This window comes from Lathamus discolor, chromosome 3, assembly GCF_037157495.1.
Source record: "Lathamus discolor isolate bLatDis1 chromosome 3, bLatDis1.hap1, whole genome shotgun sequence".
NCBI classification, from domain to species: Eukaryota; Metazoa; Chordata; class Aves; order Psittaciformes; family Psittacidae; genus Lathamus; species Lathamus discolor.
Genome location: NC_088886.1, coordinates 115,353,442 through 115,380,610, shown reverse-complemented (window position 1 = coordinate 115,380,610; position 27,169 = coordinate 115,353,442). Strand labels below are relative to the sequence as shown.

The 27,169-nt window shown below is 35.6% G+C and overlaps 1 protein-coding gene and 2 long non-coding RNA genes across 8 annotated transcripts in view; 1 reads left to right on the top strand and 2 right to left on the bottom strand.

Moving 5' to 3' along the window:
* The window catches only part of ARHGAP15 (Rho GTPase activating protein 15), a 334,091-nt gene that overhangs the window by 203,162 nt on the left and 103,760 nt on the right, over positions 1-27,169 (top strand). For all 5 annotated transcript variants that reach the window (XM_065671278.1, XM_065671277.1, XM_065671275.1 and 2 more), the window contains one exon: positions 21,405-21,482. In XM_065671278.1, the coding sequence (XP_065527350.1) occupies positions 21,405-21,482 (78 nt within the window). The remainder of the gene's footprint in view (positions 1-21,404; positions 21,483-27,169) is intronic.
* LOC136010298 (uncharacterized) lies at positions 285-7,401 on the bottom strand. Its single transcript, XR_010610820.1, has 3 exons — positions 7,348-7,401; positions 6,831-6,879; positions 285-488 (listed from the first exon to the last, which is right to left on the bottom strand). It is a non-coding gene; the product is annotated as an uncharacterized LOC136010298 (long non-coding RNA).
* Positions 14,500-26,130, bottom strand: LOC136010296 (uncharacterized). 2 transcript variants are annotated; one of them, XR_010610818.1, is made up of 4 exons: positions 26,066-26,130; positions 22,600-22,699; positions 22,428-22,490; positions 14,500-15,428 (listed from the first exon to the last, which is right to left on the bottom strand). It is a non-coding gene; the product is annotated as an uncharacterized LOC136010296 (long non-coding RNA). The 2 variants fall into 2 exon arrangements; XR_010610819.1 differs by lacking the exon at positions 26,066-26,130 and adding an exon at positions 25,846-25,904.

Here is a 27,169-nt window from a genome sequence, read left to right as displayed (position 1 = left end):
AGGTCATTTTCTTTGGAAGGTACATGCGGTAGATGCAGAATCTTAAAATGTATTGTATAAAAATGTGTGGCTTCATCACCATCTGTTACAAGTTTACAACTTGTTCCAGGGATCTGGGGAAACATATATCTTGCAAAAGATAGAAAATTTATTTTCGGAATAAGGCTGGGTGAACCCATTGTCAGTGCCATATACTGGAGTCTCAGAACAAGGGAACCAATGAAAAATAAAAAGATGCTTAGACCATTAACCACAAAGGAAAAAGCTATTTTAATTCCATCATTGTTACCTGGTTTTATAGTGAAAGGTGCAATAAAACTACTCTGGAGTTTCAAACTCTGGGAAATTCATGCTTTAATTATACAGCAAAGAGAGCACTTGGATATTATTATTCCCAGAATGATTGGCAGGAAGTCGAAGACTAACAAACTGGAGATCTTTCAGTAGGGGGAGATAATAGCATTGGTTTTCTGGAGAAAGGCTGGAGTCTGGATAAAGAGAGTCAAAAGGGAGAAACATGTGAAATTACTATTAATAGAGAAATTGCGAGGAGAAATTCAGAACATGAAAAGGAAAAGCAGAGATTAGATTATAAATATCACATGCCATGCAGAATATGTTTAATTGACTGTTCAGTTATGATCTTAGCACAGGTTCTCCAAAAGATGCACTAGATATTTCACAGATATAGCTGACCACTCCTCTAGGAGAACTGTGGCCAGAGATCTCTGCACTGCTGAACAGTAATAGAAAAATCAAAGACATCTAATTAAATGTTTATTGTCTGTGTGATTATCAGAAAAACGTTCATGGAAGAAAATGAAAATACCACTGTTTCTTCAAAGGAGTTCATCCTTTGGAGTATTGCATTACTGTTGTAGTGTTTCCTTCAAACTTGCTATGACTTAGAGATGTCTACCGTTTTTAGTTAGTGTAATATGTAAATAAAAGCTAATCATATGGCAGAGATAAAAATTTCATTTTATCACTGTATTTATGAGTTTATATTTGCTACATAGTTTTTTCTATTATCATTTTCTTGGATTAAGATACTTGCATTTACTCACATTTTATTTACTCAAAGTGTTGTTTTTACTAAGTTCTGGCATAAAGTATCTCAGGACAGCAGTAATTTATGTGAAGCTAAGTCCAATGTTTATGCAAGCTTCTGATGACATTTTATACCAGGGTTGGTATTAGGAAGCAGTATGTGGAGGTGCCAAGTCTCCCGGCATGGCTGAGACTCAACAGATCTGAAGCCCTCCTCTTAATGGCCAGATATGCCTCCAGCCAAGATACTCAACTGCAGAGTCATGGGAAATACTTATGTACCAATTATGGGAAAGGCACATTTAATGAAAACTGTATGTTTACTTTCATAGTCTTAGTAAGATGGCCTAGACACTCAGTACAGCTGGCATATTGGCTGTTGTAGAAAAGCTTTTATTTCTGATTTAGAAAAGATATCAGCCACATACTGTAACTGTACCAAAAATGTTACTTGTGTGCTTCATATAAGTTATAGAATTATTAGAAAAAAAGACCTTAGGAGGAATAACCCTAAATGTTACTTACAGAACATTCTATTTTTGCTGAATGGTTATGTTGTTATTTATCACCTCATGGTTTCATTTACCTATTGATTTTCTATTTGTTTTTCTGATTTTTAAAGCATTATCACTGTGCACAGAACGTCTAGCAGTAGTCTGAATAAACCATATTAATTAGTACATTTTCCTGTGTAGATAAGGTTACATATAATAGCCAACTGAAGTAACATTCTCCCACAGATTAAAAATGTAGAGGTTGTTATTAACTGTTGACAAGATTTCCTGTTTAGTTACACTATTTTTAAATTAATAGCTACATTGAAATCAAAGGAATTATTCTGAAGTTATTTTGCTGTAACTTAAATCAGATTTTGTTCATTTATCCTCTAGGCTACTGGTTACTTATTCACCATTTCAGGACAGGGATGCTTTATAAGGCTTGGTCTAAAAATTCTTACCATAATGCATATTTATCTATCCAACAAGGGTTCACTTGTTCAAGAGCAAATTCAATTTTTTCAGCTTCTTTTGGCATTTTCAGTTATAGGACTGGGAAGGAGAATTCTTATTAATCAAATTCTACATTTACTCAGCCATCTTGCAGAGTGATAGTGGAGTTTAATAAAGAGAGTCAATAAAAATGTGTTTATTTTTTGAAAGTTTCAAGGCAATTGTGACTTAAAAAAAAAAAACAAAGAAAGAAACAAAAAAGTTGGTGTGTTTTTTGGTTTTTTTTTTTTCTTCCTGTACTATTTATTCATTCATCCATTTTAATCAACTTCTTGTCCTACACAGCTATACGGACAGACTTGTGTCACTGGAGTCAATAGTATATAGGCAAAGAACATTGTACCCTTTGTATCTAATGCAATGTCCTAAATAGCAAAAAAAAAAAAAAAAAAAAAGTCCTATGATGTGCCCCTGTGAGGATAAGAGAATAATTCTGTACCATGCAATGATCAGATTGAAGAAATACAATGACTACTCAATGAGTTCTAGTATTTCTTCACTTTCTACGTTCTCAAGGAGTTGGAGGGAAAGTTTTTCATGGAACAGTGTATCTGTTTTTTCTTTGTAGTCTTTTACTTTGCCAACACCTACCTTGGATGTACTTAAGGCTTTTCTGGGGCTATATACTCATCTGACTTTTTTCATCTCTATTCTACGCTTTTTCTTCTCCTCAGAAAGCATCTGATAGGTAGTGCCAACCCTAAGCTGAAAAGTGCAACAAAGAAAGCCTGGGACAATCCTCCCAGATACTATAACTCCCATGCTGTGCTATCCCGCCAAGGGTGGGGCCCATTGCAAGATTTTTGATATTTCTAGGCAAGATATTATTTCCAGTCATTTCTCAAGTTGCTTATTTATTTAGTTAACCATGACCCTTTAAAAGTTCTGGCTATTTTTTTGCCTTTTTTTTTTTGTTGTTGTGGTTTTTTTTTTTTTTTAATGTGAAAGGCATGAGTAGAATTCATTTAAAAAAAAACCAAGAACGCAAACAAAACCAAACCCAAAAGCCAAACAGAAAAAAAAACCCAACCAAAAAAATCCAAAACAAACAAAAAAAAAAACAAAAAACAAACAAACAAACAAAAAAAAACAAATTCCAAAATATCAGTCTGCATTGTGTCTAAACAAAATGCCATCCAGTACTTCTCACAGTAATGTTTTATCGTGTGAAAATAGTCTTATGTTTTCTAGGGATGATCATTTGTCTGCATGTCTAATGACAGTGTAAATGAACACTCCGAGCAGTCAGTATCTTAAACCTACTGAGGGTATCCAGTATAGTTTAGGTTTTGTAAAGAAATGCAGTACCAATTCTCCAGGGAAATATAATTTAATTTTCATTTCTCTTTTGAAACATCTTTCATTTTCTCCCTCCATTCCCAAATCCAAGTTAGTGTTCTCAAATCAGCAGAAATTACTTGCAAAATGACACTGCAGGCAGCAAAGCTGATGATTACAGGTACCATTTCCATTCTAAACTGGACATTGCAAACATTGTTTTCTGTTGCTTTTCTTGGAGCACAGGATGCTCTGACAGGAATGATAAACAAAATTACATATTTGATTCAATGCCTAAAAGCCACCCTGGGATCCATAACCTTGCTTAAAGATTTAAGAAAGGCCTCTAGTCCACTTCTGAGAAGGTTCTTAACTTAGAAAACTTTATCTTTCAACTTTACTTCTTAGCAGCTGTTATGTTTTTTTGCTGTCGTTTGTTTGACAGGATCCAGTTATAGGTTCCGATGTCTGTTTAAAGAAACAGGGAGGTTGTTGGCTTTAAAATTCCCTTACTGCTTGTGTGTTCAACATTTTCCCAGGCTTTTCTACATAGTTTGCCAAGTAAAGGGACTGACCTTTTGTAGCAAACACTTTTTCATTTCTAAATGCTCACTTTGATTTTTGTCCCATTTTATGCTCATTCCAAACTGTTTACAGCCCACTAAAAATGACTGTGAATTATATGTTTGTGTAATGGATTCCTTTTGTGGTCAGAGTGGAATGTTTACTTTGAACAATTAGTTATCTTTGGGCAGATTATAGTGACCTGAAAAAAGAATGGCTAAAATTATTATAGTACCTTAACTATTTCCTTTTGTTATCTTCTCTGTTTGCCCAATGTATTATTTACTGGGTTTCATTACTCTGATCCTCAGTGAACAAATCATGTTGAATAAAAGCAGCAACAAAAAAACCCTGAGCTTAGGGCTCTTAGTTTGGGGCTCTGATCTGCTGGGGTAGGAATAGGTACACCAGCAAGACTTCAGAAGTGACCGTTAGGAACTTTAAAGGCTGGGTGTGCAAGTTTAAGAAGACATGGTTTCAAAAGAAGTTTTAAACACTTGCTCTCTAAAAGTCAGATTTCTTATAGGTGTCCAAAGTCTGACACCCTAAAACACCCAAAATCAAGACTCAGTTTGGCTTTACTATCCACAGCTGTGATTTGATTATATATAATACCATTTCGGGCATGCACAGACACTAAGTCTTATACCGCACAATAGTCAGTGTTTAAGGAAGACAGGGTCTTTATGCACAAAGTACCTTATGGGATGTAGTAAAGAAATACAGTCATCTTGATGAAGAGAAATGAAGTAAAAAATGGTATTTTAAACTACCTCACCGCCCAATATGATGCTGCTCTGTGACAGAAGGTTATGTCCATTTCATCAGTTTTATCTCTGAATCTACAAGCTAAAGTGCAGCAAAAGGTACTTTAAAACCTATTTATAAAAAAAAAGGGAAAATAAAAAAGTGGTATTTCATTACCTTCTAAATCATATACCCCTTAAAAGGTAGTCAGCATTCTGGTAGAAAGTTTACATAAAAGAGAGTTCACTTATCTCAAGGAGTTAAGCAAAGAGGAAATGAGTTTTAAAATTATAAAGTATTGTAGATAAATTTATATAGCTAAGAAAAAAAAATGAGTTTTTAAAACAGTTTAATGCCATCTCACTTTCTAATGGAACAGAACACTGCAGAAGAATTGAAAAAAATAAATCCCAAATGTTCCCTAAAGCTGATGACTCCCATGCTAAGATCACTGTCTGATATGGTGTAGTTAGATTATAGGAGCATAGCGAGGATGGCAGAGGAAGTGAGGCTTCTGCAGCTAAGGTATGTATTAATAGCCACGATATACAACCTCTAGCAGCTTATATTCCTATACGTATTGTAAGACTCCATATTATTAGATTTGTGTTCAGTGACTTGCTCCTACAGGGTGTATTTAACTTCGGCATATTTTTTTATGTCTTTGTTCTCAAGAATAATTCATTCCTATTCCTGAAGACCTGAAGAAGGCAGTCAGAAAGTACAACATACATCTGCCAGAGTATGCTCACCACCATCTTTAAGCTTCCATTAAATGTACAGTGTTTCTGGGCTACTTCCCAGCATGATTAAACCAAACCCATCAGCTGGTGGCATAAAGGATTCTGGCAAGGTTTCCTTGAGAAGAAGGGAAACCTCAGGAGACCGACCAATCCTGTGCAGTTTTATATTTCTGTCTGAGTGCAGGATTATTCTCCAGCAGCACTTGGCCCCTGAATAACCACTGAAATGTATTTTACTTGTTTTCTCTCTGTCGTATCTTTTAGCATATTTCTATCTTCAGAGCAAGAAATTGCTCATGAATAGCAGTTTGTTTCCTACAAGCTCATTCACTGATTTTCAGCACTTATTTTCCTCTGAAAAGGTATTTTCCAAACTTCTTTTTCCCTTCTCCCAGGCCTACACATGCTTCCTTGCTTACTCTGATATAATTTTACATACTGTTTCCAGTGGCTTTAAAATTCAGTACCCTGAAAGTACAGAGATCATATTGCTCCACCAAATGATCTGAGCTCCCAGTTCAGCTAATTTTGTACTGTTCATTCTTTCCCACTTTGGGATAATCTATTATGCTTGGATCCAGGCACGCACTAAAGCTAATACTTCCATGAAGAATGTGCAATTTGTACTGTTTAGCTTGTGATGAGATTCCTGAAGTCTTTTATGATTCTGTCTTGTTCCAAGGAAGCTTCTGCTCCCAACTTTTACATGCAAAAAAAAAAAAAAAAAAAAGGGAAAAAACCAGGCTGATAGGAAAAAAATTACATGTGCACACAAATATCCAGCAGTTCAGAAGATAAAGCCTTTTTCCAGGGAAGTCTAGCGGGCTGAAGAAAACTGTTTCCCAGGGCATTGAACTGTGTTTACTTTAAAGTGGCTAACAAAGATAAACTTAAATGTACAGATGAATGCAATATTGCATTGCCCTTGCAAGTCTGTGATTTAAAATGGTTTGGGCCTTTTTTTTCCTTTTATTTTTTTGAGTAAAAATTAAAAGTGGTTGAATGTAGTGCAAACATATTGGCAAGATTTCCTCAACCATATCTGTCTTCAGGCTCAGGCAATCCCGCTATAGCCACCTTTCTTAGACTAAGAGCCAGTTAATAGCATTGTGCAAGGTCCAAGTCAGAATTGGCTCAGAAGGGTATTCACTCTGGGGCCTCTATGTCTGCTAGAAAGCCACATTCTGAGTTAGAAAAAATATTGAGAAGTGTCAACAGGAAGCATCACGGAAGGGCATACAAGACAAATTAGAGAAAAGGAGACAACAGCAAGGGGCTGGGGGGGGGGGGGGGGAAGGTCTTGCAATGACAATGCACAAAAGAGAGAATAAATATATATTTAAAAAAATTGGAAGCAGGGACTGTAAGCTAGTTAAAAGAAGAAAAAGCCATTAAAAAGGCAGGCATTTTAACCAGTTGATGTCTTTGTCATAGTTACCTGATACCTCCTTCATTGATTAATCTGTTCCAGAGAAATACATGTATTTCTACAAAAAAAAGGGGAATTTGTATTTTAAGCCTTGCCAGTAACAACAAGCAGACACACAGTGTGCACCAGAGTAACATTTACAATGCCTGGGCCAAATTCATGCCTTGTGTAATTTTATTGCTTTTACTGGAATTACACCAGAGATGAGTTTGGCCTTTTGCCTTTTTTCTAGCATTGTATAATATATCTATTAGTGAGCATGCAGAAGGAAACAAGCCATTTTGTCTTCAGAGTTTTCAATAAAATCTTTTTCAATAGGCTTAATAAATAAAATAAACCACTTAATGTATGAAATAAAAAAGAATTGAACAACATTTTGTAGATATTAAAATAATGTTAATATATTTTGTAAATCAAGCAGTGACATTTGTACACACTGAAACAAAATGTCTAGAGAAATTTAAAGCCAGCTGACCGTCTCTGTTGCTTAGTCTGTGCCAAAGAGAAAATGAAGGTCCTGACATACCCCCTGGTCAGAGTCAGATTCAGGGAAGCTCACATGTGAGGGCATCCACCTCCCAGCTATGAAAAAGATAAAAAGATAGACACAGAAGTCCTCTCTTTTCTTCCTGAATAAACTGGGTATGTGAGGCGCTATGCCCTAGTACAGCACACATGCCATCACAGACAAGGAGCTGGCAGTACTTCCACTGGAAACCCCATTTAGTCAGACCTTGCAGTTTAGCCATTAATAGAAAAACACTTTGGGCTAGCACTTGACAAAATGAGTCTCAGCCTAGAGGAGATGTTCACACACAGACACACACGCACACAGAATAAATTAAATCCATCAAGTTTCTCGTTGGGGGGGGAGGGGTAGTTATACTTTCAGATTCTTTCAATATCCCTGTTGCTAAAAAAAAACAGTTTTTTAAATAAAATTATGAAGGTGTAATTCCATAATGCAGACTATTCGCTTTTCCTGTGGAAAATAACAAACCAACTACAACTACACTATACTTTTTTTTCAAAAAAGTTTTACAGCAATAAAACACATTAAAAAAAGTTTTGCTGTCTATATGCAACATTATGGGGTCAGTTTAAAAGACCCTGTCTCCTTTTTTTTGCCTGCAATTCAAGAGAACAAATAACTGCAGTTGTATTTTATTACTTCAATTATTTGCTGTAGCAGCTTGTGTTACATCAATGTTTTAACCATATAATATAACAGTCTAATGGGATTGATACCTAAGTGAGAGAAATTGTACCAACAGAAAGCTTCAGGAGCAAGGCAAAGGGTAAAGTAAGAGGGCAGCTTAAAAAGGAGGCTTTATGTAAAGGGTTTCACTCTTTAAGAGAAGATTTTTTTAGCTCATTTTACTCCCCCGAGTTTATGAAACCAATATTGCTAGCAATCTAGTAACTGAATTGTCCCTAAATTGACTACAGCATGATAAACCCCCAAGGAATTAACAAGTCTTTTAAAGATCTCCAGTTATATATTCACTTAGCATATTGTCTTATTACAATCAGGATCCTCACGGATCATGGATGTAATTATATAGCAAACCAACTTCTTTTTGTCTTCACGCAGACAAACAATGTTCCCTGGTTTGGGAGGAATGTAAATGAGAGCAAAATGTGGTCGCTTTGTTTCATAACAGAACAGAACCATATCACTTGGATCCTGAGCAACTCCAGCTGTCCTGATCCAGCTTTCTCTTCATGGTTCTTTCATACACTTTTTTATTTTTCTTATTTTCTTTTTGGTATCAGAGATTATGCATTTCAAATAACTGAAATTCTTGGGAAACAAATATTTCTATTAGAAGCTGTTTTCTCATGTTTATTCTATTTTGTTATGGATATAGATTATTTCTTTGTAGAATTCCTGCTTTACTGATACTGGTCTCTAGTCCACCAAAAGACATGGAAACTTCTCTAAGAACCTGAATAGATCTATTTTGTGTTTCCTTATGATTATTCCTTACAGTTAAGGAAGTGCTTCAGTGATTTGTTGGATTAGGGCCTTAAGATTTATACGTTTGAATCAGAAATGTAAATATCGACATTTTCTCTCAGGACTTAAAAGCAAAGAAAAAGAACTTGCTCAGTTGCCCAGATTAAAAGCTATTTACAGGTAATACTGAGGCTCTTAAAACCACCATGAACTCTTCCAAACTAAGGGTAAGGTGATGAGACTTCCCTGAGATGCCTTCACTCAGAAAATAAAGAAGGCCTCAAAAACCAGAAAGAGGCTATTCCATGCCCCTTACCTCCACCTTCCCAGGAAAAATTTCCCCCAACATTTTAAACTGTATGTTTAAATTTGTCAGTCCTGAACTGATATGGTTTTACGTGACATAACACACCAAAGTAGCTGCCACCAATTACTGTGCCAGCAGTAACCACACAATGGTTTTGGAGGTGCCACAACTTTTTGTTTACTTAGAAATGAAATAATTTTCATGAGTGTATGGTATCAGTTAGCAAGTGTTGAGTTCTTCATGGTGATACTGCTCATATGGACTTAAATGGAAAATGGATCAGCTCAGAAACCTTTAATAAGTTTTTCAGTGTGCTTGTAGTGATGCCCTGTGGAGCCACTAGAACGAAAAATCTGTCAGCATACTTGGTAGAAACTTTGTTTCATGGTTTTCTAACTCATAAGATTGAGATTAAAGTGAACAAAACCTTGGCACATAGTTTGGCAGTCAAGAAGCATTCCTCTGTGTGTATATGTGTGTGTGTGAGACAGAGAGGGGAAATTTAGCAGCCACTCATTTGGTGTTAAATTATCAGGTGCAACATTTTTTTAACAAACCTTCATAGAAGGATAAGATACATCCTCTTCTAATGAAAACTGCAGTAAGTTAGCCTGTAACCTTAACTTTGAACAAGCTAGCATCTACTCGAACCACTGAATATAAAAACATTCCAATTCTCCAACCCAGCTAAACTTGAAGCCAGACTTTAATCCAAACAGGCACGTGGAAGATGCTGGAAGGGTGTTCTTCAGTCAGTCAGCTTTTCCTACTGTACCACGTAAACAGAGGAGCTCACAAAATGCTTCATTTAATGCCCTGATCTGTGACTTGCAGGACTATCCTCACAGCATTGGCCACTCTCTGGCCATAAGCAGCACTGATCCAGTGACAGTGCTTTGTGCACAGGAACATTTCGACCATCACTGAGCAAAGGCACAATCTTTTTTGATACTTTGCAAACAGTCATGATAGATTGCTGTTGGAAAAGTATCTGAATTTGCACACTAAAAATTGTTCACAATGGTTTCTTTTATCACCCCTATTTCAGCTGCATTTTTGTATTCTGATATGTCATATGTTAAAAACATAAAGAACAGAGCTTACAGGAACAGTTTCCTTTAGAAACTTTGCAGCTGTCTTGGATGTCTCTATGGTAAATGTCATTAATAATTACTAGAATTTTCACCAAAGAAGGAGATTAGATATGGAAAACACTATATGCCAATTTTGCATTTCCAAGACTTCAAAAATACCAGAGGGTCTGTGTGAACCCTAGTAAAAGGGATGAGATTGGATTTCTACCTTTCTTACATCATTCCATGTCACAGTCAGCATTAAGATACAAAGACAATGATTCAAATCAAAATTCTTCCTGTAGCTTCACATTTTGAAATAATTAGCTTGTATGAAAATATCAAATGATATTCATATCTATTCCTTTACTTCAACCAAAATTCAGCCAACAGCTATCCAGTGCATTTTATTAGATATCTTTCTTAAGTCAGTATTTTTTCATTATTCTGTATTTCTTGCATGTGTTAGTTATGTTTCAGTTATATTATTTGTATTTCATTGTGGGGATTGGGTTGGGTTGGTTCTTTTTTGCATATTTCAAAGGAGAAAGTAATTTGTTCCATTTGAAACTACACTTGAACCATCTTTTTCTTAGGAGATCCTCAGCCATTCATACACAATGGTATGTGTATATGTTATTTTAATATAGTATACCATGGTATGCCTGTCAAACAATAAAATGAAAACTGTAGAGTTGCTTCTGTCAAAGTAACAAAGTATGTGTTAGTCTCCTCAGTTTTTTGGGACTTGCCACAGTTCAGGATTTTTATGATGTCTGTAGATATTTTGACTGCATTTTTTGCTGCATGTGGATTGCTGATGGTTCAGATTTTGTCCAAATTAAATAGAAGCGGAAAAAAAGGTTTTAAATTACCTGAACCTGTTCGGGGATGGGTAATGTAGTGTGAATAACAGGAAAAATCATGCTTATAGCTGAAGAGTCCTGCAGTTAAGATGGGAAAAAAAAAAATGGAAAAATATCTAAGCACTGTAGGTTTGTGTAATATTAAAATTAATGTTTCTGGGTTTTTTCACATAGCACTGCTTAAAGTCACTGCTTCATAACACTAAATATGACTTTTCAAAACCAACAAAATTTTGCTCGCTTATTAGACGAGAGGTTTATCACTCAAAATAAGGCAAGAGCATTCAGTAGAGTCTCATGATTTTAATTGTTATTTTGTCTTTGAAAGTGTGCAGTGTATTCTGGGAAAGATATTATTAAAGTAAATATCTTATCTACATATATTCACATATACACACACCTTTGAATATCACATTTATATGTTAGACAGATATGAAATGCAAAGAATTCAGTAAGGTAGTGCTAGATAGCCATATGTATACTTATCTTCCAAGAGAGGCTCTGAGTTTTCCATGCGGGCATGGACTGTAACACCCAAAGGTGTCTGATAAAGTGCCTTAGACTAAAGAATCTAACTTTTAAATGTTTTCTCCCACTTGATAAAAAGCAAATACTAAGATAAATGCTTACAATATGATATGAATAAATGAAGACTGTTACCAATTGCTCATGAGAGCCTGAACTCTGCATTTGGACCCACTCCCCAGCAATGATCAACAGCTGTAAGAAGTGCCCACAGTTAGAACAGACGGTTCCTGAAGACAGGAGAGGTAGATAACCTTGAGACATCTAAGCTTGAACAGAACATAGCTTCAAGCTGTCCAGTAAAAAATTTATCTGTTAAAGGGAAGAGTAATGGGCCTGTCTGGACTCCTCAGCTATCACTAAAAAGCCAAGAAGTTATGAAAGAAGCAGTCTTGTGACATTCAGTTTCCACCCTATATATCCTTTTTCCATCTAAAGTTTCCTATCCCAGTCACTATCATTAAAAATAAATAAACATATTTGCAAAACAAGGGCAGTACAGTCCAGAAAATGCAAATTCTTTACCCATTTTGGCTGAAGATTGTGTGTGCCCAAACATACGGTTCTTCCGCTTCCAACTGTTAAAAGTCCGATAAGCAGCAGTACTAGTCAGGATGGGGAGGTTACATTACTGAGATCTAATTTAATTTCTCACTATTGCAAAAGATGGGAAAATACTTGTCCCTACTGTGCACTAAATTCTCTTTAAAATCATCATTGGGAATAAGGGATGCTTGGAGAATTGCATCTGTCCCTTAGCTTTTAACCACAGTTCCTACTGATGTCAGTGGACCTGACTGAAAGTCTTATATAGTCCTAAGAGGAGAGTTAGACCACCCCCAAAGTGCAATTTCCCATAGTGTTCTGATGTTGCTCAAAAAACACAGGTATGATGTTGTTGATGATGCATTCCCAAATGAAGCACAATTTAACCAAAGTGGGAGGATTTAGCAAAATGCATAAATTTCTTGTATGCTACTGTCTGTAACAGGCAGATCTTCAGCCAGTTCAGCGAGCATAAGTTACAGCTGGCTTTTGCTGGAATAGTTTATGCTCTTGACCCTCCTCAGTTGTATAGCCAACAGGGAGTTGTCAGGCTACATGTGTTTTTAAACTTCTTTCAGCTAAATCAGAAATCCAAAAGCAAAATACAGCTCTCAGCAGTATCATGTGGAGCTGTGACACTCCCTGGAGGGCTCAGGGTCCATAAACCAATGAATGGATTACAATGAGGCATAAATGTAGTATTTCCATCCATGACAGATATAATCTTGAGCCTGTATTTTTCATGTTACTTAACTCTTTCAGAACTTACTGTGTGACAGAAAATGTCTTATAATGCACACTGCAGTAAATATCAGTCAAGTATGCTTAATTGCTGAGCTCTACATGTTTCCAGAAGTTAACAGGCACAGCTGGGATATAAGAAATGGCAATGTAGTATATATTTCTTGAACATATGAAATACCTTGGCTCTCTTCTCCCCCACCCTCCACATTATATCCCCAGCTGTTCTGATCATGTCACACAGTGGATGAGTTTTTCCATCGTCAGCTTCTCCTAAAATGATAACCTTTATTCAGGCTTTCATCCTCCCAGAAATAAACTGCATTATCCACATTGTCATCACATTTAAATTAGACTATCCCAGCATCTATTGCATGGTGCAGAATAATAGAAGTGGTAACAGATGGAAGGTGGTAAACTGCCTGTTAGTAGCTGTACCTAGCAGAAAATACTCAGTGCTAGTATTTAACATCTATTGATTTTCCTGCAAATGACTTAAATCTCTTTACCTGAAATTCCCTTCTGTGAGTCACCATAGTATCTTATGGCCACAATGCCAGGAAGGTAAAAGTTGGAAGCTGCACGTCTCTGGAAACATGAAGCTGATTATATCCGAAAAGAGATGCTGGTGAAGGACCATACAGCTTTTGAAGATTCCTAATACACCTGAAAGACTTTTAGGTCAAGCAGGAAAAAAAAAAAAATGTATGCTTGGTAAAGCAGCAAAGAACCATAGAAATCCTATTTTATTTTAGATACATTAAGCATTGGTCAGAATGGATCTACTAACCCATACATGAGAATCAGTTACTGCAGCAAATGAGAGAAAATAGGAGTGGTGAAGGGGATATCAAAACAGAAAATGAACAAGCAAACAAAATGGAAAAAGAAATTCACAAAATTAAATACTGATATATTACGGAGAGAGAATGGCCATTTCCAAACCTGTGGTAATTTCCGATATTATACTGTGTTGCATGACGCAAGATAATTTTTATATCTTTTGAAACTGCCAGTTTATTGAAACCAGTGAGCTGATGCGTGTACTTAAGGTCTGTATTTGGTAGGGATTTTTCCCCTTTAACATAAACCTTGTTGATTTAAAAAGTGAACAAAGATGAATCAGGTGGTAAATGTATTCATGTATTCATTTTTTTTCATTAATAAGCTGTTATAAATAATAGAGGGAAGGTTTTAAGTGTGTAATTCTCCATAGCACAATTGAGATTTTTCCACATCTTCAGCAGTAAGTTAATTAGAATCACCTGCATTTTCTTGGGCGGACACCAAATGGATTGCAAACAAAAACAGATTAAAATAGCTGTAGCTCATGGCATACAGATGACAAGATTCACAAAGAGGACAATCAGGCAATGAAAACCTCCTCTTTTTCAAACATTTTTAAAGGAAATTCAGCTCTTGTGAGTCGCTGTAAAAAGACGTTTGTAAGTGTTTCGCTGAAAGACTAGAATGGCTTTGTTTCTGATCCCATGATGAGTGAAAGAAATGTTTAAGAAAGATCACTTTACAGAGAGATTCAGACTGAAATGTGATGACTGTGATTCAAGCCAAGCCAAAAATTACAGCTCAGAATTAAAGGGGATGGACGTGGCTTGGGAATCCATTTTCCCACATTCCTGAATCTCAGTCATCCCAGCCAATGTTTAAAAGAAAATACAGTGGAAAGCAATGAGGTCACTTTGTTTAGCTGCAAGAAGTAGGACTGTCAGAATGGCAAAAGTATATATTGGACATAACGGCAAAATTACAGTGAACAGACTGCATGTTCGATGGTTTTATTCAAAACAAATAGCTTCAAAACCCAGTTTTTGTTTTATGTTACAGGGAGCCTTCTGAGTAAGTCTTGTTGTTCCTGGGGCTTTTAAACCATAAACTGCTTGAATGTCAGACAGTGCAACACAACAGAGAAGGTGAAGGCATAGCAGGCTTGATTCAGGGATTAAACAGAAACCTTGCATAGCAGTGAACTGTGTGCAAGTTTAAATTGCACTTGCTTTGTACTGTTGCTACCCTTATTTATTTTTATATAAATATCCAAGTGGAAATTCTACCATCAAGTGATATGAAACAGAATAAAGTATATCATCCATCATATTCACTTGTTACTTATTCTCAGTATGTAATGCTCATATTCAGTGTTGTAATTGCTTGCATTAAACAATTTCTATAGGGTCTTGAAAAGAATAAGATCTTAGTCAAGCTTTTCTTCTTTCATTGCATCTTGAAGTTATTACTGTAAGAAAAAATGAGATTCTCTTTTTATGTAGGAATGCCCTCGTCGATATTATTGCAGTCAAACATAGAATTGTTTCTTCTTAGCTAATTTCCTAGAGATTCACAAATCTCATGTGAAACACGTCGTATAGGATTCTTTCTTAGCCTGTTAAGAACTAGTACAATTTCATCTATCCATTCTTTCCTCCACTGTCTCTGCCTTTACTAAATTCTGATGCAATGATGGATTTCTACTAATTATAGAATGAAGAAAATCTTGTTCATGTTACATTGAATTCAGGCTTGTCTGTCACAGGTCCTGCAGCTGGGCAGTGCTGATCACAAGTCCAGTACCTGAAAATCATGGGAAAAGTAACAATGGAGAGGACATCTCTTCATCATCTCTTTAATATGAAGCAATGAAGCATGTATTTTATGTCTCATTTGTTAGGATACCAAGTACAATGTTCTACAGGAAATCCTATTTGTAGTACATGAAAAGATGCAATCTCTTCCCTGTTTTTGTTTGATACTCCTCTTTCTATAATTCAAGGGATCACATTAGTCCCATTTGCTATAGCACTGAACTGAGAGATCATGTTCAGATTATTATATAAAATAAACCTCAAGTCTTTTGTAACCTGCACTCTGGGATGTTGGATCCACCCTATGTTTCTCTATACAGCAACTTTACCACATGTAACCATTTAAGGCATTCTATAACTTTATCTGTTCTCATCATCTTTTAATATCTGCCTGATCATTGAGTGGTCTGCTTAATTTCCAACAAAGATTTTTTTCCTTACTGTCCACATATCTGATAATGGTACTAGATGGCACTGAAAGCTTCACATTTCAGAGCTTTGCCAGTTATGACCTTGTTAACTGATATCTCCCATTAACTATGACTTTTTGAGGTCTGTCATTGAGCCACTTTTTAATCCATGTAATATATGCTTTGCTAATTCAATGAAATGCAAGTGTTTTAATCAAAATATCATGTAGTACTAAGTCAAAAAAGCCTCATGGAAATCCAAATATACTGTTTCAACACCACTGCCTTTATCAACCAGACCTGTCAAAAATCCAGTCTTATAAAAAATGCAACAAGTTTTCTAGACAAGGCCCAAATTTCCATGAAACCTTGTTGGTTTGGATTAATTTTATTTTGCTATGAGTTATTTCTTCATAGAGTCCTGAATTTATTATTCAAGTAAACTGTCTGGGACTAAGGTCAGTCTAGCCAGTCTCCAAGTGTATCCCTCTTACTGCTTTTCAACACCACTGACACTGTTTCCAGCTTTAGTGGTTTCCAAGTAATTATATTTTTTTGAAAATGAGAGACAAACATTATCAATAAGTGAAAAAGCATTATTTTTACATCAGTGATTATTTCTTTGTTGTTCTGATTAACTTCCAATATCATCTACTCTTTGGTCTCCAAAGTTTGTTTATTCTTCTTGTTCTGGTAGAACTACCAAACGTGACATTTGTGTAGCACCCATTTCCATGCTAGAGGAGTAGGTTCTCTGGACTGGAGATGGGACCTGTTTTCATATCAGGTGTTAGCTGGGATGATGTTTTGAGCCTTACAAGTGTGAGCCTTTGACGGGATGAATACAAGTGGGTAATTCTGAAATTCTGATGACCAAAGTGTCAGTTTTGTTCCAGCAAAGTAGAGAAAATCCTAGCTTCTGGCCTCTCTCTGTGAGCTTAAGGGCATGCCTAATCCCACACAATGCCTACCAGAAAGCAGGACAGAGACACCAGGAACACTGAAAACCACACCAAGTGCAGTCTTATGTTCCAATGGAGCTGATGGTCATTTCCACCTGAGCTGATCAAGGTTTGCTTGGTCCATGTATCTTCAACTCACACCACCTCTGCACCACACACTTTACATTCATACGTCTTGTTTGCTGTTAATGCCCCCATGTTAATTTTTTCTCTGTGGTGTAACTCAAACTTGTTTCACTGTTCTCATCATTTTTACCTCTGATTTCCATGGCATCAGATGAACACATTTTTTTCTGCTACCACATTTACCTGAAACTTGGGTTACTTTTTCAACCCTATCCAAATACAGTATTTTTAATGCCAAATTTAAATATATCGTGTTTATTCTTTGTTACTCTCCATGATTTTCCTTCTACTGGCATAAAAATACTGATTCTTCAGTGAAGCATTATTTTTGTTACACATTGGTTTTGGTGGTTTACTCGTTAGATATATTATCTTGACATTAGTGTATTTGCTGCATTCAAGCATTTCTGCTTCTTTAAATGGCTTCATGCCTCACATTTGTGCCCTTAGTAAACTTTACAAAAATTGTTTATAAATCAGAAATTTATGGTAAAATACATATGAAAACACGAGGAAAAAATTATAGGTTTAGGGAGAACATATCCTGATAATGACCTCTTAAATATTTGTAAAGATAGCCCTGGGCATCTGAGCCCACAAAATAGTTTATAATACAACAGCTTGATTACATAATGATACTTTAGTTTTAAAACGTATGATCTTTCTGTTTATGGGAAGGCATAATAGGCTCCTTTGAAACACAATAGTTTTGTTCTGTACATAACTGATTTTAAATGAAAGGACTAACTAAAAAATGCCTTTCTTCAAGTTTGTACTTCACTTTGTTGTTGAATCCAGCACAATGGTTTCTTTTACAAAACTCTGCCAGGCCTGGGGACCACACCTATTTCAGGATACATTAATTGTGAAAGTTTCATGGGTTTTTATCCAAAGTTACCTAGTATCATTTAAAATTATATGTTTCAAATTCTAAATCTTGTTAAAAAACAGAGAGAAATTCCTGCACACCACCACCCCCAAACTCCCCCCCCCCCCCACCCCGCCCAGAGAATTTCCTTTTATATTCAGTTTGAAGATAGTCAAATATAGATTAAGTTTAGGCAGAATGCAATGTGATTTGGAATAGGGATTTGTTCTGTGCAACAGAAAAGAATTAATGAGAAAATTTAATTCAAGGCAGTTCAAAAAGCGTCAGGACTAGCTCAACCAATATCAAAGTCTAGTTGTTTTGGTTTTTTTTTTTCTTGTGTTTTCAATGTTTTTCTCCAGTACCTGATTCCAGCTCAAACTGCTACTGGAGCTGATACTGACCTGCATTCAAAATTGTTTCCTTTTTGGCTAGCAGCAAGAGTGCAAGAAATGTTCTTAAATAGGTGTTCTTCTAACATCTGTCCTGAGAGTGAATATAATGTTCGGTATCGTTCATGATTCTCAATTAAGCCTGAGTTCAGTTGCCTTTTAACTTTCTCATTAAGAGTACCTGCATAATTTTTTTAATTAAAATAGTTAAAATTTGCCTATAATTTGGCAGGTAATCTGCTACATTCTTGAGTAAGCCCCTTTCCTACATGTTTTCATACTACTACAAAATTTAGGATGGAAATACTGAAGTGATTATCATGCTTTTGGCTATCATTTCTAACTGTGGGTCCATCCTGTTCTCAGGTTCCTCATTAAAACAAACGAACACAGCTGGAAAGTGGGGTATAAAACAAATAAAATCCTTGTTCTCCTCTAGGCCAAAATCCAGTGATCCTTTCTTGGTAAAACCCATTCCAAAATACAAGAAAGTCCACCTTTACTGAACAGGGGTTGGATTTTATCACAATGAATATTTTTTCTGAAATGTTCTTTACTATTATACTTGAATGCCAGCATCACATAGGAAACTCTGTAAGGCTTGTATTTCATCTTGTTCCCTCAGTATTTATAGCCTGCCATGAATAAACAATGACAGTAGTGCAGTGATGTTTTTATTCTTGATAGAGGTGTCCTTAAAAGCGAATTTGCTTTGAAAATTTTTCATAGAATCATGATATTAGAACTATAAAGATATATTTCTCTCTCTTTCTCTTTTGCACCACATTGGATTTCCAAAATAAGTTGTTAACAATCCATCTAAGACAATGTGGTCATGAAAAGGATGTCCAAATGCACCAGTTTGCATTGGTTTGGTTTGGCTTAACTTTTAAAGTTCTTGGAGGAAAAAGCTGATGGCACGTGAACACTATAATTGGCTTGATATTCTTGGATTATTTATTTTTCTTCTCTGCCATACTGCAGGGTAGACAAAAGAAATACTAACCAGAACTCATCTCTGGATCAAAGGAAATTTATAACAGCAATAATGAACTTGTATACTTCAGATCATTTTGCAAGATGCAGCATCTACTAATTTGTCATTTTTAATCTGATCTGGATAATTTATGCAGGTTCCAAAACAAATGTGAGACATAGTTATTTCACCGAAAGTGATATGTATTGCTTTCACTTCCATATACCCAAAAAACTTAATAACTGAATTGAGTTAGATCCAAACAAAGCTAACACTCTGTTTGGGGGCTTTTTTGTTTGATTTTTCCTCTTTACTTTCTGGTTTAGACATCAGTTTGCATGATGCAATACTTAATTCCTTACCATGAGAGTACCACATTCCTAGGCTGGGAATTACTCTTGTGCTCTTGGTCTCTCATTTCTAAAACAAAATGAGACTCTTCAAATTTAAGATAGAATTGCATTACTTACTTAAACATTTTAGTAATTTCCATTTGCTCATATGTTATATATCCGTAGATGGATAAATTCCAAATTTTTCTGATTACCAAATCCTTTTTGATTTCTCTCATATAAACATTTTCTTTATCCCTCTGTAACCAAAGGGGGTCTTAATGAAATGAATCATCACTCTCAGTATTATGTTGCAGGACACTCACAGGTGTAGGGCAGAAAATCATCTAATAAGATACATAGATAACCAGTACATAACATGGGATTATTACTTATCTTTAAAATAGATTATTTAACACAAATCAGGTCAGGGTGTTCCTAGAGAATAGGCATAAGAACTGTATTTTTTGCAGAGAGAAAGCAAACATGAAAAAAAAAAAACAAAAACCAACTTTATTTGATTTCAGTCTGTATCAAAGAGAAAAGTAAACCTTTTAAAATGTTTCAACACAGTGAGGCATATCTCCAAACAGTCAAGTCCACTGGCTATGCCATATGTTTGCCAAGGCATGATGCAAGTATCCTTGACATAAGGACTTGAATCTCAGCTTCTTCCTATTTAAGTGTGATTACAACATGGCTTCTGGGCTTTTAGACTTGTTTTCATTCTTTTATATGGTTTCAGATTTACCTTTTCCCCACCCTAAATCATGAAAAAAATCTCCCTAGATAGATTGTCATGAAATATTTCCTGAAAATTTTTGGGTTTGACAAATTACCATTTTCCAAGAGAAAGGCTTTATTTTTTTTAAATTGCTTGCCAATAACTAATTAAAACTTGTAGTCCAAACGATGAGTAGCTTAAAAAAAAAACTTTTTTTATGTCAATTCTCTTTGCTTCTTATGTACTTTCAAGTCTTAAATGTGAAATGACAAAGTAGAGTTTAGTGTTTTCAATTTTTAAACATGAAGATTCAGTCACTGTTGCACAACAGCTTATTCTCCCGGAAAAGGAGAGCAGTCCCATGTGCTTCGAAATGCTACAGCTATGCAAGCAGGGCTGGAAGTGCTATTTTAAACAGTCATATCAGCAGAGCTTGCTGTAGGAGATAATATGTCACAAAAGGGAGTATGACATCTAGTTTCACCTAGAAGATAAACCTTGAGTAGATATGCAGGGAGAAACAAGACTGTCAGGTTGTCCTTGAAAAGAATGGCCTATATTAATGAAGAAATGTACTCCAGGGCATATGCTATTTGGGATATTTAATTTCATCTTCAAACTTGTCTGATCCACTATGAAGAATATAGCAGAGAAATGGTAGTTGTGTGTAGTCTCATGCACATCATGATTTCAGATCGGGCATCTCACTGCTTTACTTTCAGAAAGGTCACAGCCTCAGAAATTCATGTCTGGAAAATCCAGGCCACAGACTGAGAAGTTTCCCCATCACTATTAATATAAACACGCCATATTTATGCAGGGCTAGCATTGCATCGTGTGTATCCCAAACAGCCCTCCTCCATGAGCATGAGAGCTAATTCGCTCTTCTTTTCCTGTCACACTCAAAACCCCTTGCAGAACTGTATTCTGCTGACAGGATTACAAGATAATTATAGTTAGGTGTTTTGTATTCACTTAACTTAATCTACCACTTTTATTTTTCATTGTTGTTTTAATCAGGCAGGAGGCACTTCAGTTGCTGTCAGGTGGATTATTTTTCAGTCATTCATTACATTGCTCTTCTTTAGACTTGTTAGAGCTCTTCTGGCTCCCTGACAGATGCACAAAGAAAAATACTAATATGATCTAAAATGAAATATGTGTTTCTCTTTCAGGTCTAGATGTTGATGGAATATACAGAGTTAGCGGCAATCTGGCAACAATACAGAAGTTACGATTTGTTGTCAATCAAGGTAAGTGATTCCTCCACCCTGGTAATGTTTTGTTTAGTACTTAACTGTCTCAGATGACAGTATTTCAGAATCTGCTATACATTAGTGGCATAGAGTGATGAGCCATGTTTTCAAAAAGAGAGGAAAGGGAAGGTAGAAAGATATTGCACAGAGGGAAATGTCACCTAGGAGAGAGGAAAAAGAGCAGAATAAGCAGAGAAAAATAGTAGTTAAACAGGAATTGAGAAACAAACTAACCCATATGTAGAAACCAAAGAATAAAAGGGGGAAGGGGGGGGGGGGGGAAGATTAAAAAAGAAAAAATAGCAGCTTGTTTGGATGTTGAAAAGTAAACAAAACCAAAAGTAGAACAGGGATCCAAAGGAAACCAGCAAAAGAGAAAAAGGTGCTGAAAAGAACAGAAAAGGAAATGCTAAAAGTAGAGTACTGCCTCTGTCAAAGTCAGTGGAGAATTTACCACTGATTTCAAAGGGCAAAGATTTTACCCCAGAAAATGAGAATTGAAAGATTAATAGTTTGGGGACCTGAGAACCAGAATTATAACCAACTTGTACATATTTCCTGAAAGTATTTCAGCATTTACAAAAGAACATTTTTCACATTTGTGGCCTAAATGAATCTAACATTGATCAATAGATACTGTTACAGGTGTGGAAGCTGATATTGGTGGCTAGTTAGAATAAATGACAAATGCAGTCACCTCTTTGAATAGTTTACTACTCTTGGCAAAAACTAAGTATCTCCAGATTTAATAATTCAGCAAATATCAATGATGATATTGAACCTCCTGATACTATTTAATAAGAAAATAAAATTAAGCTTCACAGAAATTAGGAAAAAATCCCAAATCTTAAACTGCATTAAAGACTCTTGAATTAATGAAGTATAAAAGTGAAGCTCCAGCAATATTTTCTCCTACTTTTTATTAATGCTTTTAAAATTTACCTTGAGACTATTACCAGAACTGCTAAATATTGTGTATTGTCCATGGTTTCTTGGAGATGATAGCTGTTTGGGAAAAATTTCCTCAGTTAGTTTTGTACTATACATAAAAGAATACTTTTGACTCAAAAGTTCTCATTAAATTGAAATATGCGAGATATAAAAATATTCTCACCTTCAAGCCTCCATTTACATCTTTAGGGAAGGTTTCAGGGGAGCAGTAGGTGTTTGCCACCTCCTCAGCTGCTCTAGATTAGACTTCTTTTCAGCTGAAACTGGAGGATAAAATGTGGTTTATGAGGAATTGGTATTGATGCCAGTAAACTCAGTGAAACTGAATAAATCATCGTTTATCAATCAGCCTCATGGTTTTGACTCACTACTGGGCTTCACTTAGATTTATAGTTGTTGGGTATTTGTGTGTTGATAATGTTGTTTGTGTTGCTTTTCAAAAGACCGTACACTGTGTTTTGTTTGGAGACAGAGGGGCAAAACTAGGATTTTCTATCCTTCTTTACCACCTAGGATCTTTGCTCAGGAAAAAATATGCCATAAAAATAATGGCCCTGTCTATCACATCTCATGGCATCCAAAGGTTAACATACTTTAAGTTAACATTACTTAAGTTTTCACCTAAAACAGATGGGCTGATGCTGTAAAGCTAGACAGAAGTCTAAGCTGGCTTTTTGCAGCACAGAGGTACCAGGCACCTTTTTCTGCTGGTTTATACCACTTTAAGATTAATATATAAAGGTGAAGTCAGTAGTACATGCAAGCCACTCTGACAGTGGCACGTGCAAGAAATCTGCTGTTGAGGGACAAAAGAAAATTCAAAGAAAACTAGTGTCCCTAGAGAACTATGTTATCTTCTTATCAGTTGTGATAATTACTGTTTCTTATGTTAGTCTTTCTAGATACAACTAAGGTACTTTTGCATTTTTATCATAATGAAATAGATTTTCAATGGGAAGTGTTATTATCCACCTGAGCACCCGTTACATGTCCTGTAATATCCTAGCAATGAAAATATCTAGCCTGTACTTTCCTCAGGCTAGATTTTCCTTCACAAATGCATGAAGAAATGCCAAGGTTCAACTCCTGTAAACCCTAATGCCACTATGCAGTCCTCAAGGATGGCACTAACAAAAAATGAGGGAAAATGGGAGAGTCTAGCATTTCAGTCCCCAAAGAACAATCCAGTAATTTTTAATCAGAGTATTCAAGAAGTAGCACAGACACAAAGAATGGTTATAAGATAACAGGCCACTGTTTCAAATGTTTCAATAACGTACTCTCTCCCTGCTGGGTTTCCTGCAAGCAGGAAACAGCCCACTTAGTCACAGTTTACCTGCAAAAAACACCATTTCTTTTATTAAAAATGTTTGGGAATGTGGGGATAAGAAAATTTATTGTGTTTATAATGTGTGTTTGGAAGGATAATAATCGCGTCCACACAATGTCCCCAAGAGCCTGACATCCCCTGTCAATTGGATGTTGTGGACAGCAGCAGTTTCTGGCTGTTTCATGAAGTCACAAATATTACTAGGAAAACTAGTATGTGCTCCCAAACTGCTTATTTAGCATCCCTCTGAAGCTCTGTAGTAGGATTGCGCTTAATAATGCGCTCTCGATGCATCACTTTTGGTAATTATTATTGGCTCAATCCCTGTACGTTAATTTTTCTGTAGTTAACAGTGGGAAAGCAGTATTTATATATATGATTTTCCCATAGAGTTTTTTTATTATTATTTTAGTTAAAGTTTAATTTAATTATAAATGCAAACAAATGTTCTGAAAAAGCCTATTTGCGCTGTAGAGATTGACTATGCAATCAGTTCTTATACAGGCCAAATACTTAATGGGCTCTTTCTTCCTGCTTGCTTTGCCATTGTGTTACACCTACATTTATAGGCTATAAATAATATGTATCACATTGAAAATTAAAGATCACAGAAAACACTCTAGGCTGCTTGCCATATTAAAGTATTTTTAATTAGAATAATAATTAATTAGAATATAGCAAAGCTTTATTTGGCTCCTTTTCCTATACTGTTAATGTCATCTGCAGGATCAAAAATGAAGTAAGAGAGAGCTGGTGAATATGAAAGGAAAACAAATGAAGAGTTGACAGCTTTATCACTAAGGAAGAAATCAGAATAGTAAAAAACTAAAAGACCCTTGAAATTCTAGATTTATGGGGATGAGGATAGGTTTATAATAAAAACTTATGATTTGTATCTTTTTTAATTCTCTGACTACACTTTTGTGTTTCATTCTTATTTCTTGAGCTAGGCATCTCCTGAAGAGGGCTTTGACCTTGCCACCACAAGCATCAGCAGAACAAACTACCTTATTTACTTTATTCCTTTCATGGAGTTTTCTTTTTCTATAAAAGTCTATTGATATCACACCTTTTTGCTTCTCTGCAACAAGATTATCTTTTATCTGTGATTTATTTTCCCATTAAGAGCTGAAAAGATCAGTTGATCATAAGAGGACCAGGCTATAACATCTCTCGGCACTTTCGAAACTCTAAGTCATCATTTTTCAAATCACTGAATAAAAGCAGTAGAAGCTGTTTGGATCAAACTGATATCAGGAAATTCATACTTTTCTTAGTCTACAAGCACTGAAAGAATTTTGGTTTTAGAAACTAAATTCCAAGTAATTCAAGTATTTCAGCCTACGAACCTATGGTAAATGCTTCTATTATAGCCTGAGACATTAGACAGAAATGCCTATTCCTCTTATGCTTTCTGTATTACTGGTTAAATCTAATAGTTGCAATCTTAAAAAAAAAAAAAAAAAAAAAAAAAAAAAGCTAGTTGGCAATTCATTAGGGATTTTATGAAAAACCAGGAGGACTTTTCCTGGTTTGAAACAAGGTCAAGTAATACATTTTTTATTTTATTTTATTTGCACTTTTTACAAGGCTATACTTGAAATTCACACCTGTAGGAAAAAGGATAAAGTACTGTAAATGGGGTTGTTAAGCCATGTAAAATGTGCTGGCTAGGGTTTAAGAATGCTACTGAAAAGATCAGTCATTTTGGCCTAAAGCCCCAGGGCTATGGGAAGGGGTGGGGAGAGTCACAGGTGGGGCTGCTCAGGGCTGCTAAGGTAACACTGTATGAAAATGGAGACAGGTGGAAGACACTTTTTAAGAGCAAGTTTCTGATCTGATAAAATATGCCAAAGCTGAAGCAAAGAGTGCTTGAGAAAGAAAAGCGAGAAAAGGGAAGTCTTTTCATCCACAAGGATAGTAGTTTATGAGTGTGAACTCGTGTGCTTTCTGCGCTGGTTGAATCTGTTGTGTTGATGTGCACTGTGATATAACGGCGTACAGACATTGTGCTAAACTCTGCGGGTTCCTTGTCCTGCTTACATACATCTGTCCCAGCAATCTGAAGACCACAAATACCTGGGTAAGGAGGTAGAGGTTTTCTTCTTTGTGCCTCCTGGGCTAATCTGCTGGGCATCTGGAAAGGCATTCAATTTTTATGACTGTCAAGCAAGCAGTTTTTGTGGGTACTAAATTAATTATAAAGGGTTCATAACACATTGCTGAAACACTAGTAATCTATTCTAATTCATATATGTTCAGGGAAACTAACCATAGAAATACAAATTTTGATACTTACCGGTTCATTCAGTAAGTGTTGGCTCATACATAATACAAGAGGTCCTAACTGTCTTTATAGCCAATGCTTTGTTTGCAAAATGCTTGGTATTTGCTGTACAGATGACCTTTGCATCCGTTATTTTGTTTGGAATACCTTGTGCATTAAACAAACACCGCGTATAGTCCAAAGGTCAATTACTGTGGTTTTATGTGCTTGGTTACTATACTTATGTACCAAAAGGGCAGAGAGGATTGCAGGGGGATAGGGAGAAATATGACTTTTTAAGAAGGCTAAATACTTTGTTGCTGCAGAAATGTACATTTCTTATGGAACATGGAAAAGATATCTGAACTGGTGATTACATTAGGGGGAAAAGTGAATTTAATCTTACCCTGATGTTACTTGGAGTTAATAAAAAATGTTTTGGCAGAAGGAATTAAAAGTATTTCTGTTAGTTCTCCTATAACAATATACTGGAATATAATTTAGGTTAAGAAAAATTAAAATTAAAATTTAAACCACAAATATGTGATTTCAAATATTTATTAACTAAATAATTTAATAATAAAGAAAATGCCTACTTGATTAATTGTTACAGAGTAAAAATTACAATAAAACTGTCTTGATCAGTGCTTTGCAGAAGCACCATTACGGTCTGTGCGGTTGTTTAACAAGGATTTAATTGGAAAGATAAGTGAATGCACATTTAAAAGTATTGTTAATTTGCTTTATAATCACCCCATCCTTCACAGTATTGACAGCACCAGGCACAAACCCCTTTCTCTCTTAAAAGTATTATTTTCCATATGTGCACAATAAATTCTGAAGCAGTAATTGGAAATTTTATGGATTTCAACATACCTAGTGTTTTGAGTTTATAGGTGCTGTATCCTCTCTCTAAAGGTAGTTCATAGGTGGCATTTTAAGTAAAATCACTGCCTTTTTATTAGCCATAGGCTGTTTTGGAGGTTGTGATATGGTGGCTTGGGGTTTTCTGATTATATTTTTTTTCTTTCCATTTGAAATATTCCTATGTACTTTTTCTTTCTTTTCTGAATACTGACAAAATCCTCCTTGCAACTTTATTTTTGATTTAATAAACAGCCATCAAAACCAGGAATC